Source organism: Hippoglossus stenolepis, chromosome 13 (genome assembly GCF_022539355.2).
Source record: "Hippoglossus stenolepis isolate QCI-W04-F060 chromosome 13, HSTE1.2, whole genome shotgun sequence".
Lineage (NCBI taxonomy): Eukaryota > Metazoa > Chordata > Actinopteri > Pleuronectiformes > Pleuronectidae > Hippoglossus > Hippoglossus stenolepis.
In genome coordinates this window covers 13,592,932-13,613,529 of record NC_061495.1, presented here as the reverse complement: position 1 = coordinate 13,613,529, position 20,598 = coordinate 13,592,932, and the positions used below count along the sequence as shown (strand labels likewise).

At 41.5% G+C, this 20,598-nt stretch overlaps 1 protein-coding gene across 2 annotated transcripts; it reads right to left on the bottom strand.

Moving 5' to 3' along the window:
* Positions 1-485: 485 nt before the first annotated feature.
* On the bottom strand, positions 486-6,422 carry hnrnpa3 (heterogeneous nuclear ribonucleoprotein A3). Of its 2 annotated transcripts, none has more exons than XM_035174174.2 (11): positions 6,265-6,422; positions 5,392-5,514; positions 5,148-5,294; positions 4,860-5,070; positions 4,675-4,764; positions 4,515-4,592; positions 4,093-4,140; positions 3,812-3,949; positions 3,585-3,701; positions 3,434-3,504; positions 486-1,989 (listed from the first exon to the last, which is right to left on the bottom strand). In XM_035174174.2, exons 1-10 carry the CDS (start codon positions 6,268-6,270, stop codon positions 3,449-3,451), a joined length of 1,014 nt encoding a protein of 337 aa, XP_035030065.2. In that variant the 5' UTR covers positions 6,271-6,422; the 3' UTR covers positions 486-1,989; positions 3,434-3,448. The 2 variants fall into 2 exon arrangements, with proteins under 2 accessions (XP_035030065.2, XP_035030063.2); XM_035174172.2 differs by lacking the exon at positions 486-1,989 and adding an exon at positions 2,679-3,332.
* Between the last annotated feature and the right edge of the window lie 14,176 nt (positions 6,423-20,598).

Sequence of the window (20,598 nt, the reverse complement as noted above, 5' to 3'; positions counted from 1 at the left end):
TCGTCACAGGTTTAATCCACTTTTCCCAATCTGCTTTCTTTTTATTGGAGCAAAGCTTGTTTGTACAGCAAACCAAATCTTTTAATGCTGTAAAAGTCCCTTCGTAAAAAAATAAAAGATCACACCCACTGCACTCATTGTGCTACACAACAAAGAGCATGACTGTTGAGCCACGGTGGAGCATGCTCAGTGTGAACCGTGCATGACAACTTCACAATGGCCCACTGGCCAAGCGTAGTCAAAGGTAGGGCCTTTCGCAATCACCGCGTGCACTCTACGTGCACTTTCACATACAAACACCGCCCTTTGAACAACAGGCGTGTTCTGCACTTCAAACCTCAGAGTGTGTGTCGAACTGAAGTGGGACAAAGGCAGGTCGTCTGAATCAAGAAAATCTAACAAAACCTTTTGAGATCGACAACATACAAGTATCATACAAACATTGTGTCGCTTTCAAGGGATTTTCGGAAAAATAAATACTCACATCAAGAAAAAAAGTTTTTATTTAAGAACATATAACAGACAATACATTTCCATTCACATCATTTAAACCAACAGCTGTTCACTGACACTGGTGAGCTTTCACCAAGCTCACGTTCATTACACTTTTATGTGTAATTAAGTCATCATTCTACATTCCTCAGTTGAAATCTTACCCTGTAACTGGTTGCAAAACATGTCTTTGTCTTTTCCCCTGTGAGACTAACGTGACCTGCCTCTGTGTGAATCCTTTCAAATACAAAATGCTAAAAAAAAAAGAAACTTTAAAGCAGCACATTTGTGGATTTTATTTCTACAACAGAAACAAAACATATCTCACTCATTCTCAGTTTATTGAAGGTTGAAAATCGTTTTTGAGGCGTATTCATTTTAAAAGGCAAAAATTATACAAATCTAAATAATTTATAGACATAATAGGGATATTATTGCTTTATCCTTAAATACTTCAGCAAAAGCTAATCAGTAGTTCGCATTTTTAAGAGTAAACTACCCTTGACATTTGAACTTATTTAGAATTATCAGGAGGTCAATCAAATGTGCCAGAGTAAAATGTATAGCTAACACTTCCTGTACAGAATGCTGATTACTTTATAACCAGTTATTATTCCCTGCCATGTTCCTGTTTCTTACCAGCAGTTGAACTTGTGATTGAAGTTGCTCTCAGTTGAGGCAGATGTCTTCACACATTGGACATGTTTTCGGTTCAGCTTTTCGGGTGATCTGACTTCTCTTTCTGACTCTGTTTGACTGTTGCCTTAACAAGCAGCTCATGTAAGTGCTCCAACTCTTAAATGTATGAAACACTAGTTTATTATATTGCTATGAGCAGTCTAATCATTGATCGAGATGCCTCTTGAGCAATAAGTGTTTCTTCGTGCGGCCTTTTTCTTTTCTCTTTACCACTCAGTGATCAGAGGCGATGACAAGGACCTTGTGACTTACATGACTTGATTTATATAGACAGTTTTATGTCTTGACTGATAACTTGCTATTAGTCGAAATGAATAAATTAACTTGTTTGCTCGTTAAAAGAAATTGTTTTGACAACCACTGATTTGGTTGACCCTTCAATTTTTTTTCCAAGAAAAAAGCCATTTAATAGTTCCACATTGTCTAATATTAAAATTTGCTGCTTTTTAAAAATCTTTTCTTTTCTATAATAGATTCAAAGCTTTTAGCTCTTGGATTGTTAATTGGAGTGATTCATCACCATCAAATTGATCAGAATTGGCTGAGAATAAAATGATAATAACATCACTACAGGTAAACCAAGCAGTATGGTCAAGGTCTCAGGCCGATTCTGGTTAGATGGAAGTATACTGGGGGTCATCCTGCTCAGTTTACCTTAGAAGACCTTATAACATATGCACTGTTGATATAACAATATGAGCAGCCTTGGATAATATTTTGAAAAAGTCTTACCCATCCAGAACCTTCCATGTTATCAGGTCTTTACAGATTTTCAGCAAGAAGAGACTCTTTCCATATCTGTAAATCAAGCAAAGTGGTTACTCTTACCTGCTCCATCTTCTTAAAGTCAGCTTTTTGTGAAATATACTCACTCCCTTTCCTCGTTAATGTCTCAACTCTAGCATTGGCTGGCAAAACTGAAGTATCTCTGACTTAAAGAGTGGATCTCCAATGTGTCCGGGAACTAGTCTTTCTTCGCTAGCACCGGCTGCTGAAGGGTTTAGCTAGCCTGGAAAACAATGATGATTGATGCTCACTACCAGGCCCGACACTGCAAGCTTCCTCCATGGGCGTCGATGCTGCCTTCTCCTTTCTCTCTCAAAATGCTGACTGGTCCACTGTGCTGGGGGCTGAAGACGTCCTGTCTGACAGTCATCTGCAATCTTCCACACTAGCGATGCTGAGGGCCACACTGCAGGTGCTTGTGGCTGTTAAACTCCTACTTGCTCAACACTGGCATATGTGGTGTATGGGCCCTTGCACTAGGACTACCCAAGACTCCCTTGTCATTGACCTTCATTCAAGTAAATACATTGAATATGAACACACTGCATTCACCCACATTACGTCTGAAATAAAACTCCCGGAAGGTGAAGAAAGTTTTGGACAGGCTGGTTTGCTAAACTTCACATTGATAAAAGAGAAGACAACAGATAACAACTCATTTCATCTTTTTTTTCTGAACCAATGACGCACTGAACCTCGTGTTACTTTACTATACAGTTTTATTCACTCTTTTTCTACTAATCAAAATATTTGAACAAATCTAGAATTCGGTTTGCTAGGAACAAGAAGAGTGAGGGATTCCCTTAATTCTAATCCAGATTCCTCATGAGTTTGACATTGGTACTATGAACCATTTACATACTGTGCTTCACATACAAAAAAAAAAAATCAAAAATACACTTGACACTTGGAATTGAGCACTCATAATAACGTGAGAAAGCAAAGTGGTGTAATTCTAGCTCATCTGAGGGCCTGATGCAACTATGTTATTTGACAAAAACCAAATTAAAAGACAAAATTAATTGCCCAGCAGAAAACTTTCCATGATGTTTAAGATCGGACTTAAAAAAAAAATAAAAAAAATACAACAATTTAATCTTCACTCCTGATACCATAGGCACAATATACACACACTTCAGCGCACAAAAGGAAAATGTCTTCGTCGGGAAACATCTATCACAATTAGGGAAGGGTATCATCTGCACTCATGTCTTGTGTATACAGTCCTTCTTGCTTCAGTAAAGTCTGACTTGTGTGTTCCTCTAATGCTTTCAGATGACTGCCTCAAAGTAACCTGCAGCTTTCCTGACCATTCCTTTGCTCACCTCCTCGCCTCTCCTGCTAAGAACTGAAGCCTGTTGAATGGATACAGGATAGAACAAATAGTTATTCTGCACTTTCATGAGCTCACTCTGTACTGTGCTAAGAGGGAGATGTGAAACTGAACGCTACTTACCAAAACATGAAATATTTAATACCGCCGCGAGCCGTAGCTACCACCACCACCGCCACCAGAGTTGTAGCCACCTGCAGGGAAGGATTTGGTCACTGGATGTGTCGTTTTGAGATCCGTGTGTGACACGAAGAGTTAGGAGGGTAAATCTCACCTCCATACGGTCCTCCCGAGTTTCTGCCACCAAAGTTGTTTCCCTTCATGGGCCCATAGCTGGACTGCTGTCCACTATAATTTCCAAAATCGTTGTAATTTCCACCTCCTCCATAACCTGAAGATGCCAAATGTCCATATTATGGCCAGACTTGATTCCAGCTGTCTCATGCTCGTGCATAGCACTAAATGTAACATGCAGAATTCTAGTTTCAATTTCATTTTTACCTCCACCATTGCCTCCATAGCCTCCATCGCAGCCGCCACCAAATCCTCCTCCCTGGTTGCCGTACCCTGGGCCACCACCTCCGTAGCCCCCTCGGCCTCCTCCATAACCTTGACCTCCTCCATAATTTCCTCCTGGTCCTAAAATGGTGAAAAACATGCAAACCTTATTTATTAACGTGACATAATCAACTCATGTGTGGTATTTACATAACATAGTTGTAAAACCCTTTCGGAAGACATTTATACATTTTATACATCCTAAAGATTTATTAACAACTCACCATTGTCAAAATCATCACCGTAACCCCCTCTGCCTCCGCCATAGCCACCTGAAAATGAGGATGGTAACATTTATTATAACAACAGTGATTTCTTTGTTTATTCTTCAAGTCTTGTCACAGATGAGACCAGGTAAATATGATAAGGCCACTGTTGTGTTGAGGTTCTGCAGGGTAGTAGTATTTATAAAATGCTGACATATGTTGATCATTAACATTTCAAAAATATAACCAAGACAAACATCCATCGCTTCTGGCTCTGTAACCACTTGAACACACGAAGGGAGAGTTCACAGGCACAGAATAGAACTGTAGTCTGGGCAGGCCAAGTTGAGTACCTGGTTTAGTTGGTTATGACCGTGCCCATTAATTTGCTTACATTTTTGAGACCAGACACTTTCATCAGATAAGTGAATACGACTCACCTCTGCCGCCACTGAAGTTGCCACCACCTCCAAAATTACTCCCTCTGCCCATGAAGTTTCCAGATCCTCCACTCCTGTCTGATATGAACAAGGTTGCCAATTTTTAAAACAAGATTAGATACTTAAAAATATATAATAGTGTAATGTGATGTGCACTTACCTCTGTTGTTGGACATGGCGCACATTTCCTGTTTTGACAGAGCTTTCCTGACCTCACAATTGTGGGAGTTGATCGAGTGGAACTTCTGAGCTGCAAGGACAAAGAAGAGAAAGAATGTAGCTCTACACCATTGCTTAACATTTCCTAACAGCCAAGATATCTCTGAAGTCTTAACAACCACATACCAACAATTTTATCTACAGTGTCGTGGTCATCAAAGGAGACGAAGCAGAACCCTCTCTTCTTCCCAGTGGAGCGTTCCTCCATGATGTCGATGCATTCGATCTTCCCGTAGTTCTCAAAATGCTCCCGGATGTGGTACTCCTCGGTGTCCTCCTTGATTCCCCCAACAAAGATCTTTTTCACCGTCATATGGGCACCAGGTTTGTTGGAGTCCTGAAACCGAGTGCATCAGTGAGCGCACATTAAATATTAACTGTTGGAATCTGGCGTCTGGTCTGGGACTCGTTTACCTCTCTGGACACAGCCCTCTTGGGTTCAACGACGCGGCCGTCTACTTTGTGCGGCCTCGCTTTCATGGCTTCGTCGACTTCAATTACGGAGGAATACGTTACAAAGCCGAACCCCCTCGACCGCTTGCTGCTGGGGTCCCTCATCACCTGGAAAACGACACACTGGCTCATGTCAACAGCTGGAGGGGCGTGTGGCTATGTTTTTAATGTCCTGTGTGTATTCTCAGAAGTTACAGATACGTACCACACAGTCCGTGAGGCTTCCCCATTGCTCAAAATGGGCCCGTAAACTCTCCTCCGTGGTTTCAAAGCTCAGCCCTCCAATGAAGAGTTTCCTGAGCTGCTCAGGCTCCTTAGATTCACAGTCCTAAAAAAAAAGAAGAAGCAAAACAAGAGAAGAAATTAAGTTATATCGTAAATGCTGTTACAGAATAGCACCACATACGTCATAACCATGGTTACATAACGTTACTTCACTATTACAGTAGAAAATGTGCTTGTATCCGTCACTATATCCTTGACAGCCGATACGTTGAGGTTATTCCAGCGGTGGCACCAGGCCAAGCTAACTGCGCTTGTAAAAGGTCAACTTAAATTTTATTTGAGGCAACAGACCGACATTTTATCTTCTTCATCAAATAAATCATGTGATATCGAAGCAGAAAATCACCAGGGCGAAGCTAACGGTGCGTAAAACCAACTGAGAGGCCTAGTTAGCTTTAGCAACAAGCTAGCCTTCTCCGGGATAGCCGCAGATCCACTACTGTGCTATTACATAATTAATATATATATATACACTACAACAAATAGCAGCATTAATACATTAACTGTGATAAGGGAGAATCATGACAACTATCCAAAACCCAACGGAGAGCCGTCAGGTGCCAACACCGCCCACTTAGCTTGTAGCATTTTTGACAGCCCTTAGCTTAGCTTAGCTTAGCTGGGGCTGTAAGCTAGCTCTTGAGCTGCGTTTCAGCTGCAGAACACCCGCACACGAAACCGCAACACCGCACAGTCCTTCACCGGTTTTGCACGTGTGTCACAGTACACCAGTGGGGTTGCACCATTTGTACATGCACGTTGGTTTAATTTGCAACATTTGCGAGCAACTCACCTCCATTTCGCTGATGTCCGTGGTTTCGCAGGCGCAGACGTGAGCGGGTCATGTGACGAGGAGAGCGATGATGATGAGGATGCTGCTGCAGAATGTCTGCTCTGTCCAACCTGGACCTTTCAGTACAAATACAGCACAGACTAGCTTCTGTGGCGCACGTGTACGAACTCTAACGTCTTATTCTACTCATATGAGACTTTTTATTCTACGGTTCAATCTTATTTAGCTATACGTTAGTACAAAAAAAGCGAAAATTTGTGCCATCTACTGGTTAAAAGAAAAACAAAGACTCCTCATCAGACCCTGATCTGTTGGGGCAGACCTCAGCCCTTCATGGCTACAGCTTTTCATTCAAAAGAGTAAACGTTACGCTGCTTGTCTCCAAGAAGAAAATACACAATACTGTTCAAAGCGTTTTTAATATTTCTCCCGTGCAATAGCATCATCTGGTATTTGTCTTATTGGTCCAAAATTCATTCTGGAGCACGAGGACGACTTCGAGTCTGCAGCCACAGACATAAAGGCTCGTCTTCAGGGACAAGAAGAACAAGGAGTCCTGCAACAGATGAGTGAGCCCCACAGAGCCCTGGTCCCACAAGTCAGTCTGGGATTACACGAGAAGACACTGAGACACAACAGAATAGTGGCAAAATACATGGAACGACCTACATGAAAAGTATACCTTGAAAAAAGGTTCACATGTGTCCCAAGGAAAAATTATACTGTTTCAGGGGCAAGAAAATGTGGATTTATTGCACACTGTATGAAGTTCATGTATGAAAAAGATGTTTGAAACCATCTTCACTTCGATGCATTTTTCCCCCCCACATGAGTCAAAAACTTGGAGACAGCTGGATTGAGATGATAATCATTTATTACTGGTTTTGCAGGAAGCAAATAATCCTGTCCGGTTTTGGTTGCTTATCCCTTGGGCCTTAAGTAAACAGCAGAAGGGAAAAGAAGCTGCTCTAATAATCTAACTTAATTTGAATGAATTTTATGTGGTTTATTGTCAAAGCCAACAAACATTAAAAAAAAAAAAACCTGGCTGTAGAAAACAAATATCATGTGACAGGTTCAGATGTGAGCCAGATGAACATTGTGACAAAAGCCTAAAAGTGACGTATAAAACTACAAACAAATTAACACCGCTCCCTCAAAGTTCCCATTAAATTAAGTGAAAATGCTGCTCTTGTGCTGGAATGATACATAGCTTGTGGCCATTTGAATTTATTAGACTTAACGGGACATGTTTATAGAAATGTGCAACTTGAAAACATAGCTCAAACAAAAATAATATATCTCTTTTAGTGAATTTCAACACCGGGCCCCTCTACAAGACAAGTCTAGCTGGCCTGCTTTATGCATCAGTTACCGACACTGCAAACACGCTTGTCAAAAACACTGACTAAAAGAGATGCAACACAATTTTTTTTAAGTCAAACAACTATCAACAGGGAATGGAATAAAGAACTCAATAAATCTGGGTGATGTCATGAAAGTGTATTTTCACTGCAGACAGACGTGAATTGTTTGACTTATTGCTTTGTTCATCATCTTAAGTAGCTCCCACATTGTTAACTTTCCATCCTTGTATTGTAAACTGTTGTGGCGCTACAGATTTAGCCTCAGCCGTCAGCTGTAATTGTGGAAATGTGGCCCACATCTGCGTTTTCAGTCCGAGTCAGATCTTGCTGACAAGAATACTTCATCGGACGGAAGTATGATCTATGGTCCGTGCGACTGAGCCTTGTTGAGGCTGACCAGCATCTCCAAATATATGACTGTTTTATGGTTGAGACAATGTCTGTCATTAACTTTATTGTCGTGTGTGTGAGGGGAAATGCAGCCCCAATAAAAGGGTAATGTTTTTCTGACAATAATATTGATGAGTATTTATGATCGGACCATAGTTCACATTCAAGAGCCAATTTGTGTTTTGCACCTTTTTATTCCGCTGCAGTAACTGTATTTGCTTGGAGATAATAGACATGTTATAGCTTTTACAGTGCAGTATTACCTCCCACTAAGTGTAATGGTAACATGGTTTTCACTTCAGAGCATATACAGTAGGCCAGCCTTGCTCAGTGGAGATTATTTAAAGCAGTAATATCACCACTGTCCTATTTTTATTGTTTTATTAATTTATATTCGCTGTCCCGCCATGTGTGATCATGAGAAAACCATCTTCTGCTCTGAAAATTGGACCCTGTTGGACCGTTTGAGGAACGCTGATGGTTCTGCTGACGATAAAAAGCCGTATTTTATCTGTGCATTTGCAGTCGACACCTGTTCTGCAAGACCGTTGTCACACTTGGCACGTGGAGCCTGTGAGCGCCTCCGATGTTCAACTGGAGCAGATGGTGGAGAATATGGTCCAAATGTCGTGATAGTTTTTTTCCCTTGTTTGTTTTGGAATAAACAGGAGTTACAATCCCAACAAGCCTTAGGAAACATTATATAACAGTTGTGCCGTAAAATAAATCACGTCTTTACCTGCATGCTTCAGAAACTGAAACTTTGTTACTGAGATAAATTTTATTTTATTCTTTAATCTAATTATTATTTATTATCACATATAAACTAACTCTAAAGTGATCATATAGGTTTGTGCCTTTCACCCAATGTCAGCTGAGTTCGGCTCCAACTCCCCCTGTGACCCCCAAAGAATAAGCGGTATAGATAACAGATGGATGGATGGATGAATGGATAGAAACACATTTTTTTGCTCCAGTAACCTAATATTTACCTCCTATATTATCATTATGATGCACACATTTGACCACTGCCGGCGGTTGTCCTGAAGCAAAAAGCCATAAAACACATATTTATGTCAATATAATTATGTATTTTAATTTATTTCACACTTTGTAATTTAAATTTTTTGAATAATTACAGTAACTTAAAATCTATTAGCAAAAGTCAGTGGTGGAATGTAATTACGTACAGTTATTTCTTGAGTTTTTAGTTTCTCTGTGTAGCTACTTCCATTACATTCTCGAGAGATGATGTGATTTTACTCCAGTGTTGCTCTGACAACTGATTCATCAGGCTACAAAATAAGAAAATGTGAAAACAATGAAGGGGTCTAAATACTTAATGCACTGTGAATAGGTTTTAAAATATACAACACTTTTATTTGTAATGAAACACATGTAATGAAATTGCAGTTTTTAGACTTATGGTCAAGAATCAGTGACATTTGAAGAACAGCATGGTTCAAAATGCAAAGTAATGTTGATCAACATCATCAAACAACCGTATAAGTAAATAACGTAACTAGACACTTGACAATTGTACCTAATTTTGTGTTGTTTTTTTAAATGTATTTGTTTATTTGATGGGGATAGAGCACTTTAATGAACAATATAATTAATTATAAAATTACAAAAAGCAAGATAAATAAAGAAAGTAAGACTGATGCAGTACAATTAACAAATACAGACAGTATACAAATACACAAAAAGGACAAAACACAGGACACTTAAGCCCCATGTTTTTCATTCTTACATCCCAAACACACTTGTAATTATGAACCGAAGCCCTGTGATCTCCACTGAGAAGCTGACGAAGAATCTCATGGTCGAAGATGGAGAAGCTGAGCTGAGAGTAAACGGTGCAGTATCAGCCTCTCGCAGGCGGAGTTTGACGGATGCTCTGTGTACACCCCCCACGCCCCAACCTCAGGACAACATGTTTGTTTGGTTGTTGATCACATCCCCTGGTCTTTGTACCAAACTGCCCCCTGACACAAAGATCTATCACAGGTCCCACACACCGCTACCTGCCAGGGACATTTCTATTTTGTACACTTTTGGTGACTGCTCTGCCAACACCGGTGGGAAAAAAGGGGTTTTATTTCTAAGTCAGTATCAGCATCTGTTTTGTCATTGTATGTTTGAGGTATGTATCACAGCTGCATATGCTGGTAAGGCCTTCAACTGTAGGTCCGGTGCAAGAAGACGGAGATTTAAATGCAATTAGAAATTCATTTACATCAAATGGATTAAAAGATGAATTAAATTATTAGTTAATGACACTCGTAAAGACGTCTTGGTTTGCTGTGATTTACACAATCTCGGCCTTGATTGTAATTTTTCCCCGCGACAAGTGAGTGATATAACGACCCCCTGAAATAGAGGGGGATGTCGTTCCTGGTGTGGACTAAAAGGAAGCACTTAGAACCGTGATTAAATAATTAATACAGGTTTTATACCCATTTTACACTTCCAAATTATGGTTCGCCATATATCTGGGAAACAGCCACTGAGGAGAACCGTGTCAGCAAAAATGTAATGTACAGTAAATCTTTGCGAGGGAGGAGCCAGCGGCTGCAAATCATGGTCGCGAGGTGAGGGGGTGACATGAATATAACCTCCCCCCCCCCCACGTTCTGATCAGGTGGCACGGATGAAAACACACAGTATGGAAAAACACTCACAAACACACTCATTTATACACACTCATTTATATAACTGTAAAGACTTTTGACCTTTGTATTACTTTAATTTGAGGATATTAATCTGATTACTGCCCCTGTTTGTATTCTTCATCACTGAGGTTATAGAGGAAGTGATCCAACAGTAGGTGGCACCACATCACAATGCTCCACATGTGCCAGAGTCAAGGATCAGACACAAGAACTGCTAATCGACCTTTTAATCCACTTTAACTAAAATAAAATAACAATTTTCCTCTGGATAATAATCACACACATGCCTTGAAACAGTTTTTTTGCAATTTGCACATAGCAAATATCTGCATTAGGATTACTTACACAAAGAACCTCTAATAATAAGGGCCTTTTTTGTTTTGCCTCATTGTCCTCTTGTTTCCAGTGTGTCCTCTAGATGGCACCATGGTCCACGAGAAGAAGAGCATTTTACTACCAAATTATCTCACCTTGTAAATGTCAAACAATATTCCCCAAAACTAAATTATTATTTTTCCCATGTGTCACATGTCTGCCTCCTTGATTATAAACAATCACCGAAAAGACGTAATTATATTTGTTTCTATTTGTTCACATAATTGATGCAATTATGGTGAATGGATTTTTTTGTTATTGGCCCATCAGCTGTTGCATCACAAAAATATACTTCAAGAGGCAGACTGAGGAAAACTTACTGATTTATTTAGGCATAAGTTTGTGACTTTGAGAAACGTATCAGACGATCACACTGCAGCAGTTTGTTTTTCTTATTTTTTGAGACACAAGTCATATACGTTTGCTTTGTCTTAACATTTATCACGTGAAATATTTTTAATGGCCCAATCGCTCCTCACAAACCCCAGCCCTCCACTGCCCACGGAGCCCGGGTGTCGAGGTTGACCTTGTCCACAGAAAGCGTAGACTTGGCTCCAGGACTCCATTAGGGAAGCCCGCCTGCCATAACCTGGGTTTGGGCAGACGGACATACGCAAATGGAAACTCTGAGGAAATGGAGATTCGGAGCAGGGAAACCAGGGAGTCAATTTAGTCACTGTCTACTACCTTTTCACATGCAAGTACAAAGCCAATCTCAGATGCTGGTGTTGACGAGAATCTCTCTCTGAGGAATTTGGGGAGAGAACAATTCCGAGCATCTGTTTCCTGTTCACTCTCATGGAGGAAACCGGGTGTAAATCACACCAAATATAAATAGAATCAGCATTCAATTTACAGGAGCTAAAGTTGGTCACTGTGGCCTTGCTTTTTGCTCCTCGCCCTCAATGACATGTTGTAATATTTGCGAGAATATTTGAGAGTTGATAGAGGACATAAAGGCGATAACTGAATTCAAATGCGTGACATGACAATAATGTTACTAATTAAATACAGCAAGAATAGTTTGTGTTCCTTAGCCCAGAACGACATGTTCTGCAGGAATATTGCACAAAATGTTATATATCACACATTTTTATAAGGATGATAACTATATCTTCTAGAATAACCCCTAAAGTCCAAATAAACAGCAGCCTCCAGCATTATGATTAAAAGAGGGTTTTAGAGTTGTGTAGCATTTTAATATAAATCCTATGAGGTAAATTAAATAAGGGATCTGGATTCGCTATATCATCCCAACATCGTAAACTTGAATAAATGCAAAAATATATTTTTCTTGGCATAGCTGGTCATAAAATATGTGTCACTATAATATTGATATAATGCTTCTGAATTTTAGAAAGATTGTCTTGGCCATGAAATATTCTACTTATTACCTTGTAATCGCATTATATTTAATTTCCTGGGACATATTCAATGAAATTAACAATTAAGAAAACCATTTTAAGATGATGCTTGTGTTTTAACCTGTACTGTAGATATGAGAATGATGAAATTACACCATGAGATCAAGATAGAAGTTAATGTTAGAGTTTTGGAGTTTTTAGTTTTTACACTTAATATAAATGAGAGATAAATAACTTTATATAAAGGAATGGCTGTTGATACTTAATCCCTCTTCACCTTTACTCAGTTATTTGTTTTGCCTGACACGACACACATTAGTTTCTAAGAAAACGGATGCACTTTGTTTGCGTTTTAATATCGACGTGTTGCTCTTGTCTGATACATGGTGGCCATCACACTGTGTATTGATACTGACAGAGCCTTTTAAATGAGCCACAGGTCAGGATGAGCTCGGAGCACCTCTCCCCTTCTCCTGTACATGGACAAATAATTACACGTTCCCTCCGAATGCTCTATGGGAGCAATAAAGTGCGCTCGGCTCTATATGCTTTGTCAATCCTTTTCTAAATGGATAATGCATTCTGCTGGGATTCAAGACATTTGTGTGAAATAAATCACAAAAATTGTCTAATTCTTGTGATTTTAATATCGCGAGAGTGAACTTCCCTCTTGCCTTTTCAGGTAAAATGGAAGGAGGAGGTGGGATTATGCCGGGGGACAGTCCAATGCATTGGCCTATTGATGTCCAGAGAAGAGACGCAGATAGTATGGTGTAATAAAAACCTTTATTTACAGCTCCTCAGCGGAGAGCAACAGAGGAGAGCTGTTTCCCTCTGGCACTAATTGACTGCCTGCAGCAGGAGAAACATAGACTCTCACCCCTCGCTGGTGCACTACTCTCAGATGTAATAATAACCACTAGGCTTTCTCTCAATGTACTTCCAATGTCATTGTTCTCCACATCCATTGTAAAGGAGTATTCATTTTGACTGAGTAATAATAAATAGAAGATTTGGGGAACGTGTTTCTGTGCATGTCTGCTCTCTGCTAAAAGAGCTCGTAGTAATCTGTGCAGCAGCTCCGAAGGCAGTTGTGTGCGGTCCATTCAGAGCATGTCCCCTCTTCCTGGGTGAGAACTAAAGGGGAGGGTGGGGGCAGGTGTGGGAGTCAAGGGAAAACCATCTCTCCTTTCCCCTAATTTTTGTGTACAGGCAACAAACGACCACAAAAGTGCTGCTTTCACAGTTTTCTGTGGCCAGACGTTGAGCTCCCGGCAGAACGAGACAAAGGAATGGCGGGATGATGAAGTCCCGAGCAGTGCGGGGCAGGTGTTTCCTCTGTCTCCCGGGAGCCGAGGAGTACACCTGCCCACTACTAACCCACTGTGATGGATCGATGAAGCAGTAACTGACTCAGCACTTCAAGAGCTCTACCTGGGATTAGAGCACAGAGGACCTGATTGAAACACACTGTCATCCCACAAACAATAACACACATCCATCTTGGAGGGCCGGCTCCTCGTCCCTCCCCTGTGCTTTACCATCACTGAGAATGATTGCACTGTTGATGATGAGAGGAGCAATTTATTGGATGAGAGGCAATGGCTAAATTTCTGGAGACATGATGTCTAATGGCTCCACTTGCACACAGTAAACACTATCTGCATCACTATGAAGCAGCTGAATTATGACCTCCGCACCTGGTGATCGCACACACTCACACTCTCACACACACACACACAAACACACACAGAGGCAAATACAAGCATGTACATACATGTACAAGCAAAAATACAAACATATAAACCTCAAAATAGGCATTTACACAAACTCACTCGCACACACATGAACACACACACAAAATAACATTGTCATGCACACACAGGCAAACATGTTGTAATGTTTGGAATCGGACGATTCTCCATTTAAAACAAGAATAACCATAAGGTCTTCGTGGTCCCGGGAGTCGATGACTAATGTTGTATAATAGCTGGTGCTGGCACGGGTCATTCTGCAAGTCGACCCAGGCAAATCCTCTATGGTCTGTTATCCAGTTAGAAAAATGACTGTTCAACAAATTATTTAATCAAATTATATCCTGAAGATGGAAAAATTGTGTTGTAGGAAACTTTTGAAACAGCTGTCACAGTAATATGGCAAATAATCAAACCCCAATAATGCCAAAGATTCTTTTGAAGTGTGATATGTTTGTCCTCACTTCAGGCAAATGTTTTAATACTTTTATTTACTGAACTGAATTAAATTAAGATTTATTTTTTTCCACCCGTGGAATGCAACTTTGATTCAATGATGAGGTTTAACTTTCACAAATGTGACTTTTTTCATTGCAGAACATTTTGTGTTGTGCAAAGAAAGGACAGCGGAAAATAAGTATAGAGTGGAACTAAGTCCAATGAATGTGATTTATGTTGGAAAAATAAAGTTGGGCTGATGAAATCGCACTGACCTTTATTTCACTGAAATTCAACTTGTATCTGTTATTGGTTGCTTTTCGTATCATTGTTAATGATTGATAAAAAAATTGTGAGGTGGGGTTATAGGTAGGGGCCATGCCAGGAACAGTTTAGGAACCACAAACTGGATGAGGAAGCCATGAATAAAATCCCATGCAATGCTTAGACACAACTTTGGAGGGAGCCTGAAGCATGAGGCTGAACCCAAACTGAACGCCCACATGCTATTAGCCTCTCTCTCTTTCTCTTAGGCAAATAATGGTATTAAAAAGAAAAAGATATCGATGGAATGTTCCTTCTTGATATTATGTTGATATTAAAAATAAACAATTAAGAATTTAATGATGTTTTCTAAAATAGAATAAAATATGCACAGTAATGAGATTAAAATGCTGTGTATTCATGTACTTTATATAAATGCTGATTGGGAGAATTGCGAGATATCCAGAGATATCTTTGTGTGTATTTTCTTTAATCTCATACTTTTTTCTAGGAGTAAAAAACGTTGTAAGCAAAGCATGCAGATTCATCAACGTGCAAGTAGCTTCTGAGTGCAGGGACAAAAAGGAAGCTGTAACTAAAATAGTGTTGTCATGGATAAACAACACGGTAAATGTACTGGGTGCAGTTTCATCTAGTGGTGGCATCCGAATATCTGGCTGCGCTCCGCTGTGGCCAGTCACGCTTCCTTATCTTGTCCTGTTCTGCTTATCTGGCCTGTGTACAGAGTTGGCTCTGTAATGAACGTCACGCCTACACCTCTCCCCATGTGGACGGACCGAGCGCTGTCCCACACGTCCGTCCACACATACAATAGCTGGAGGGGGCGTCGGTGGGGAGGGGGTGCAATGCTCTGTCAGACACACAAACACCTGTGTGTCTCACTCCACATGTGCCCAACACATGCACACAGCGAAGCTGAAGCCGTTGTCCGTTGTGGTCAAACGTTGGAACTCGTTGTCCAGGTGGCAATGACAGATTTAGAGGATGTTGTGGACGGCGGTGGACAGAGGCTGGCCTGTGGAGGATACGTGTGACATGTAACATGCAGCGGTGGCGTGGAGTGATGACATCCTCTGTTTAATGAGCAGAGTTAACACGGCCCATGTTAAAAGTGAGCGGCCTGCTGCAGAGGGCTGTAAATCTGCCTGCTATCACAGCCGCCCCACTAATACAGGAAGTATTATCTAATAAGAGCAACAAGGAGGACTAATTTCAATAGAGCTGTTACCTCCCACGAGCAGAGCTTGAGCCTCTAGTGGTAGAGAGGATAACCCAGTTAGGAACTACTATAATTAGAAAGCAACTACAGAGTTTAGTAGGACAAACCCTGACCAGACTCTTCTCTCCTCTTGAGTTGTCTCATTTTGGGTTTCGTAAAAGCAAACATGGTGCCAGACGAATCCCAGACGTCTGGTTGTTCTGTCCCAGCTGCCTTCGCTTTGCCACATTCCTGGGCCGCGATAGAACTCTAAAGGACCTCTGTGTCAGTGCCCCCCGTTCTGGCCTGCCCTTCAGCCCTGATTTGTGGAGTGCCGGTGTCAAAGGGGACTTACTTTGTAGATGGTGTGCTCTGCTTACCTGTTTCCCCACAGCACAAGCAGTAAATGTCACCCCATGACACTCTCTGGACTGTCTCACCCTGACCATTACAAGGCTCTGGGATTCACAAACGCACGCGGCAAAAAAAACAAACAACAACAACACAAAAGTAAAATGACTTGTTAACAAAACCCTAACTAAAATAAAAAAAAGTCTTACATGCCTGGACTGTAAAAAGCAGAGATAGCCACTTTCTGTGCGGATGTGGTGTCTTGTCTACGGCTGTAATGCGATTGTGTTTCCGAGTTTTCCTCCACTGAGCGGGGGGTAATTGCTGACTAGTCTTTTAACCTTATTAAATCATCCAGAGGCAGTGTTGGAGTGAAGATGGAGTTGATGATACTGCACCTCTCGTGCTTTTAGGAACAGGAAAGATGCTGACTGCACCTCGTCCAGGGGATTATACACCGAATTCAAGCAAAACTGCAACAGCTAATTAGAGGGAGAGGGAAGCACGGTGACAATCACCATGGGACGGACCTCAGGCGGTGGATTTTTTTTTTTCTCACTGCAATTTTTCTCTTGTTTTGTGCAAGTTAACTTGGCAGCACCATCATTGTTAGTGCTTTGGTTATAATTTTTACAACACGTTGCATTTGCCGTCATCAAAATTTATACGGCTCCTTATGCATAATGATCGTCACTTTTTATGAGCATAAATCCATTGACGGCCATTATTCCTTCACTGTTGATGCGTGTTCATAAAAACACACATACACAGGGTTTGATCGCTCGTGGACATTTCTCAGAGCCTGACATTCACAATATGGCTGCTGAAAATCCAAAGAGGTTTGGGTCTGAGCTTAATTAGATCCCGTGGAGCTAAATCAAATCAGTCTAAACGAGAGCGGCGAGCCAAACCCTCCCCGCACAAACGCGTGTCTGTTGTCTGCTCCGTGCGATCGCTATCTTTTGGATGTTGTGCCGGTGTTGCTTCAAAGTAAAGCCACCTTTCTGTCTGCTCGCGTTCACTTCTTCACCCTCCTCCGCTGCCTCCCATGCATCTTTTTCAGGAGAAAAGGGAAGTGAGGAGGATGGAGAGTTTTCTCCCCTCTTCACTCCTCCCCTCGCTCACACTGCTTAACCTTGACAAGTCAATATGATACAGACGCAATTTGCTTATCTCCTCCTGACATTACCACTGCTCTCCCTGCTGCGGGGGCATGGGGCCTGCTCCATTAGCATAGCTTACAAACACATCACTCTCTCCCTCTGAGGAGCCACACTCGTCTGTGGATGCCTTAACGCCCCAACACAATAACAATATAACATCTTAAAAGGCTTTTAAAAAAAAGACTTTCTCGTCTCTTATAATTTTATAATTGGGCCTCCTCTTGAGCTATAACTAATATTCCACACAGGAAACCAAACAGATAAACTAATCCAGCAGTTCTGCATGACTTAACTGACCAAGTATTTTTTTCTTTTCAGCTTCTGGCTATTCTGCAATCACACAGCCACCCTGCTCCACAGTGTGCAGGCAAATGTGCTGTGCAGATATATACCTGTGTGTGTCAGGCCGGTGAACCGCGCCCCTCAGCATCTGGCGGGTCGTCCCTGGCCAGAGAAGCCATCAGCTCCCTGGTCTGCAGCTGCAGGGTGGCTCCAACCCAGGTCCATTAGTCACCAGACCCTGGACACCTCTCGCTCATCCCACCACATAAGGTAGCGTAATTGATACCCATCAGCTGTGGCTGTAATCTCCTCGGTGGGAAGCGGCGCGGGTGCAGGATGCGCAGTTCGTGTTTGGTTAAGAAGGTGGCGAGCGGGGTCCAGGACTCCAGGCCTGTCTCTTTGCCATCACTCCACTTGAAGGTGAGATGATTTAGGGGCCTGGGAGAAAGTTAATTTCTCTTGATCATTGTGTGCAACCTGGAGCCTTAATGGCGGGCGTAATTAATTCTGCTGATGTTAATCACCAGGGCTGGTCCCCACAATTATCAGCCCTGTGCAGATGGGGCGCGGCGCAGACATGAAAAATTAGGAAAATGAATCTGTAATGGGGTGGCAGATCTAATCTGCGTCAGAGAAAACAAAGTTAGGAAGAGCAAAGAGCCCCAGGATTCCAGGTGAAAGCCACCAATGCCGACAAACCTGTGTGGCAGAGCTGAAAAATGTTGCCGTGTCCAAAGTGTTTGGTAATTACTGGGGCACTGAATTGTTCTATTGTTAATTCATCACTGTGGCAGAGGTTAAGTTCAACATCTCCTTCCTGGGCTATATGGGTTGGAGAGGAGGGAAACAGCGGTGGTCACATGCTTGTGGAGTCACTGTAAGGTTAATCAGGTTCTACTCTCAGTTGTGTGGGCTTTGCAATCAACCTGCAGAGGAAGAGAAATGAAAAACACACGGTAAATGATTGAAAGGCAGATGGATGATGAATACTGCTCTGCTCTTCACATCTGTAGTATTCACGGTATGTAGGTCAAAATACAGTCATACAGGGATATGCAGACAAAATCTGGCCACACACACACATGGTTGCATTGCTTTAGAGAAAATTACAAATTAATTGGCCCAACTGAAGGGGTAGTGTCCCATTTCTCTATGTAGGGGAAGTGGCCATCTAACCCTCCAAACACCCCGTCAAATCGGGGATTCAGAATCACCCTATAAATGAAGGGGTAGACGGAAATTCCTGAATGCTTTACGAACGGGTGAAGTGAAACAAGATGGCGACCACTGCCGGTAAAGTGCTCATAAATGTGATTATAGAATCTTGTAAAATAAATTAAAAATATTATTAAAGTATTTCTTAATCCAGTGGAATATCTTGTTTAAATCCAGTAGCAAATGAAAATGTTATTGAAACACTGTGACAAGAGTTTCAGGAAAATCGTTCCTTACTCCTGTGTCCTGTTTATGAAGCTTGAAAAAAACTTTGTTTGTATTGTTTGTCACTGTAGTAACGTAGGTTGGCTGCTGATGACGTAGCGAGTGGTGTCCCAATTCCTAGGGGAAGATTTTCTTGCAGGGGCTCAGTTTGGAGGGAGACACTCCCAGTGGAGTAGGGCCAAAGGAGAGGAATTGGGACAGGGCCTTTCAGTAATTTACTGGAGACTTAGGCAACCATAACCATATCCATCTTCACCTTAAAATGGAATGATTTATGTACCAGAGATTTGTTTCTTTTGTCTCCACAAGGGTGACAAGTCCCCATAATGTGACTGTGTAAATAGATTTATGTCCCAACAACATGAGTAACACTTGGACCACACGCACGCACACGGACACACACACACACACACACACACACACACACACACACAAACATGTCGTGTGTCATGACTTCAGAGGATATTACATTGATTTCCTGGAGTCTGACCCTAACCCTAACCCTAACCCTTCCTCAAAACATGTCTTCACCTTAAAATTGTATAATTTACGTGAAGGGGACTTGTTTTTCGTCCCCACACGGAAGATAAGTCCCCAAAATGTGACTGTGTAAGTAAACATATTCACGTTCCCCACAACATGAGTAATACTTGGACCACACACACACACACCCACACCCACACCCACACACCCACACACACACACACACACACACACTTGATTGTTTCAATCATGGCTTGTACTGATGGAAGAATTACTAAAGCATTAGTGGTCAAAGGACAGATACTCCCAGAGGACGTTTCCTCTGCCAACGTCAAACAAAATTAAGCAAAATACAACTGATTAATTGAAATTGCAGAGGAGCCATTTTTCAAGCTCTTACTTGGCTCTGGCAGTTGGGCATGCCGTCATTCCTATTTGGTCTGCTTAATTAGTCTTCTACCTATTTTGTCTTTAATAAGGCATGCCATAGGTTCTTAGAAAATCCAGGAGGTTAGAATGAATCATTATTCATCATCACTGTTGTTGGAATGTTGAAAACCAAACAATAGACTGAACTGCTGGCTATGATTTAGTTAAGGTGTATTATTAATGAGTCGAATAACTAGTTCCACTGCATTGTTGTTACACAATCTGCGCGCTCCCCTTGAATATCAGCACAATTTAAATATCACCCGTGATGGTAAGCAAGAACAAATCTAATGGACTACTTCATGATCAGAGCTGTGTTATCTGTTCTCTGTGCTGTAAT

Coding starts and splice junctions, on each gene's coding strand:
- hnrnpa3 (XM_035174174.2), bottom strand. Junction 5,295..5,391: donor GAAGCCTCACGGACTGTGTG/GTACGTATCTGT, acceptor GTCGTTTTCCAG/GTGATGAGGGACCCCAGCAG. Junction 3,950..4,092: donor CGGTGATGATTTTGACAATG/GTGAGTTGTTAA, acceptor TCACCATTTTAG/GACCAGGAGGAAATTATGGA.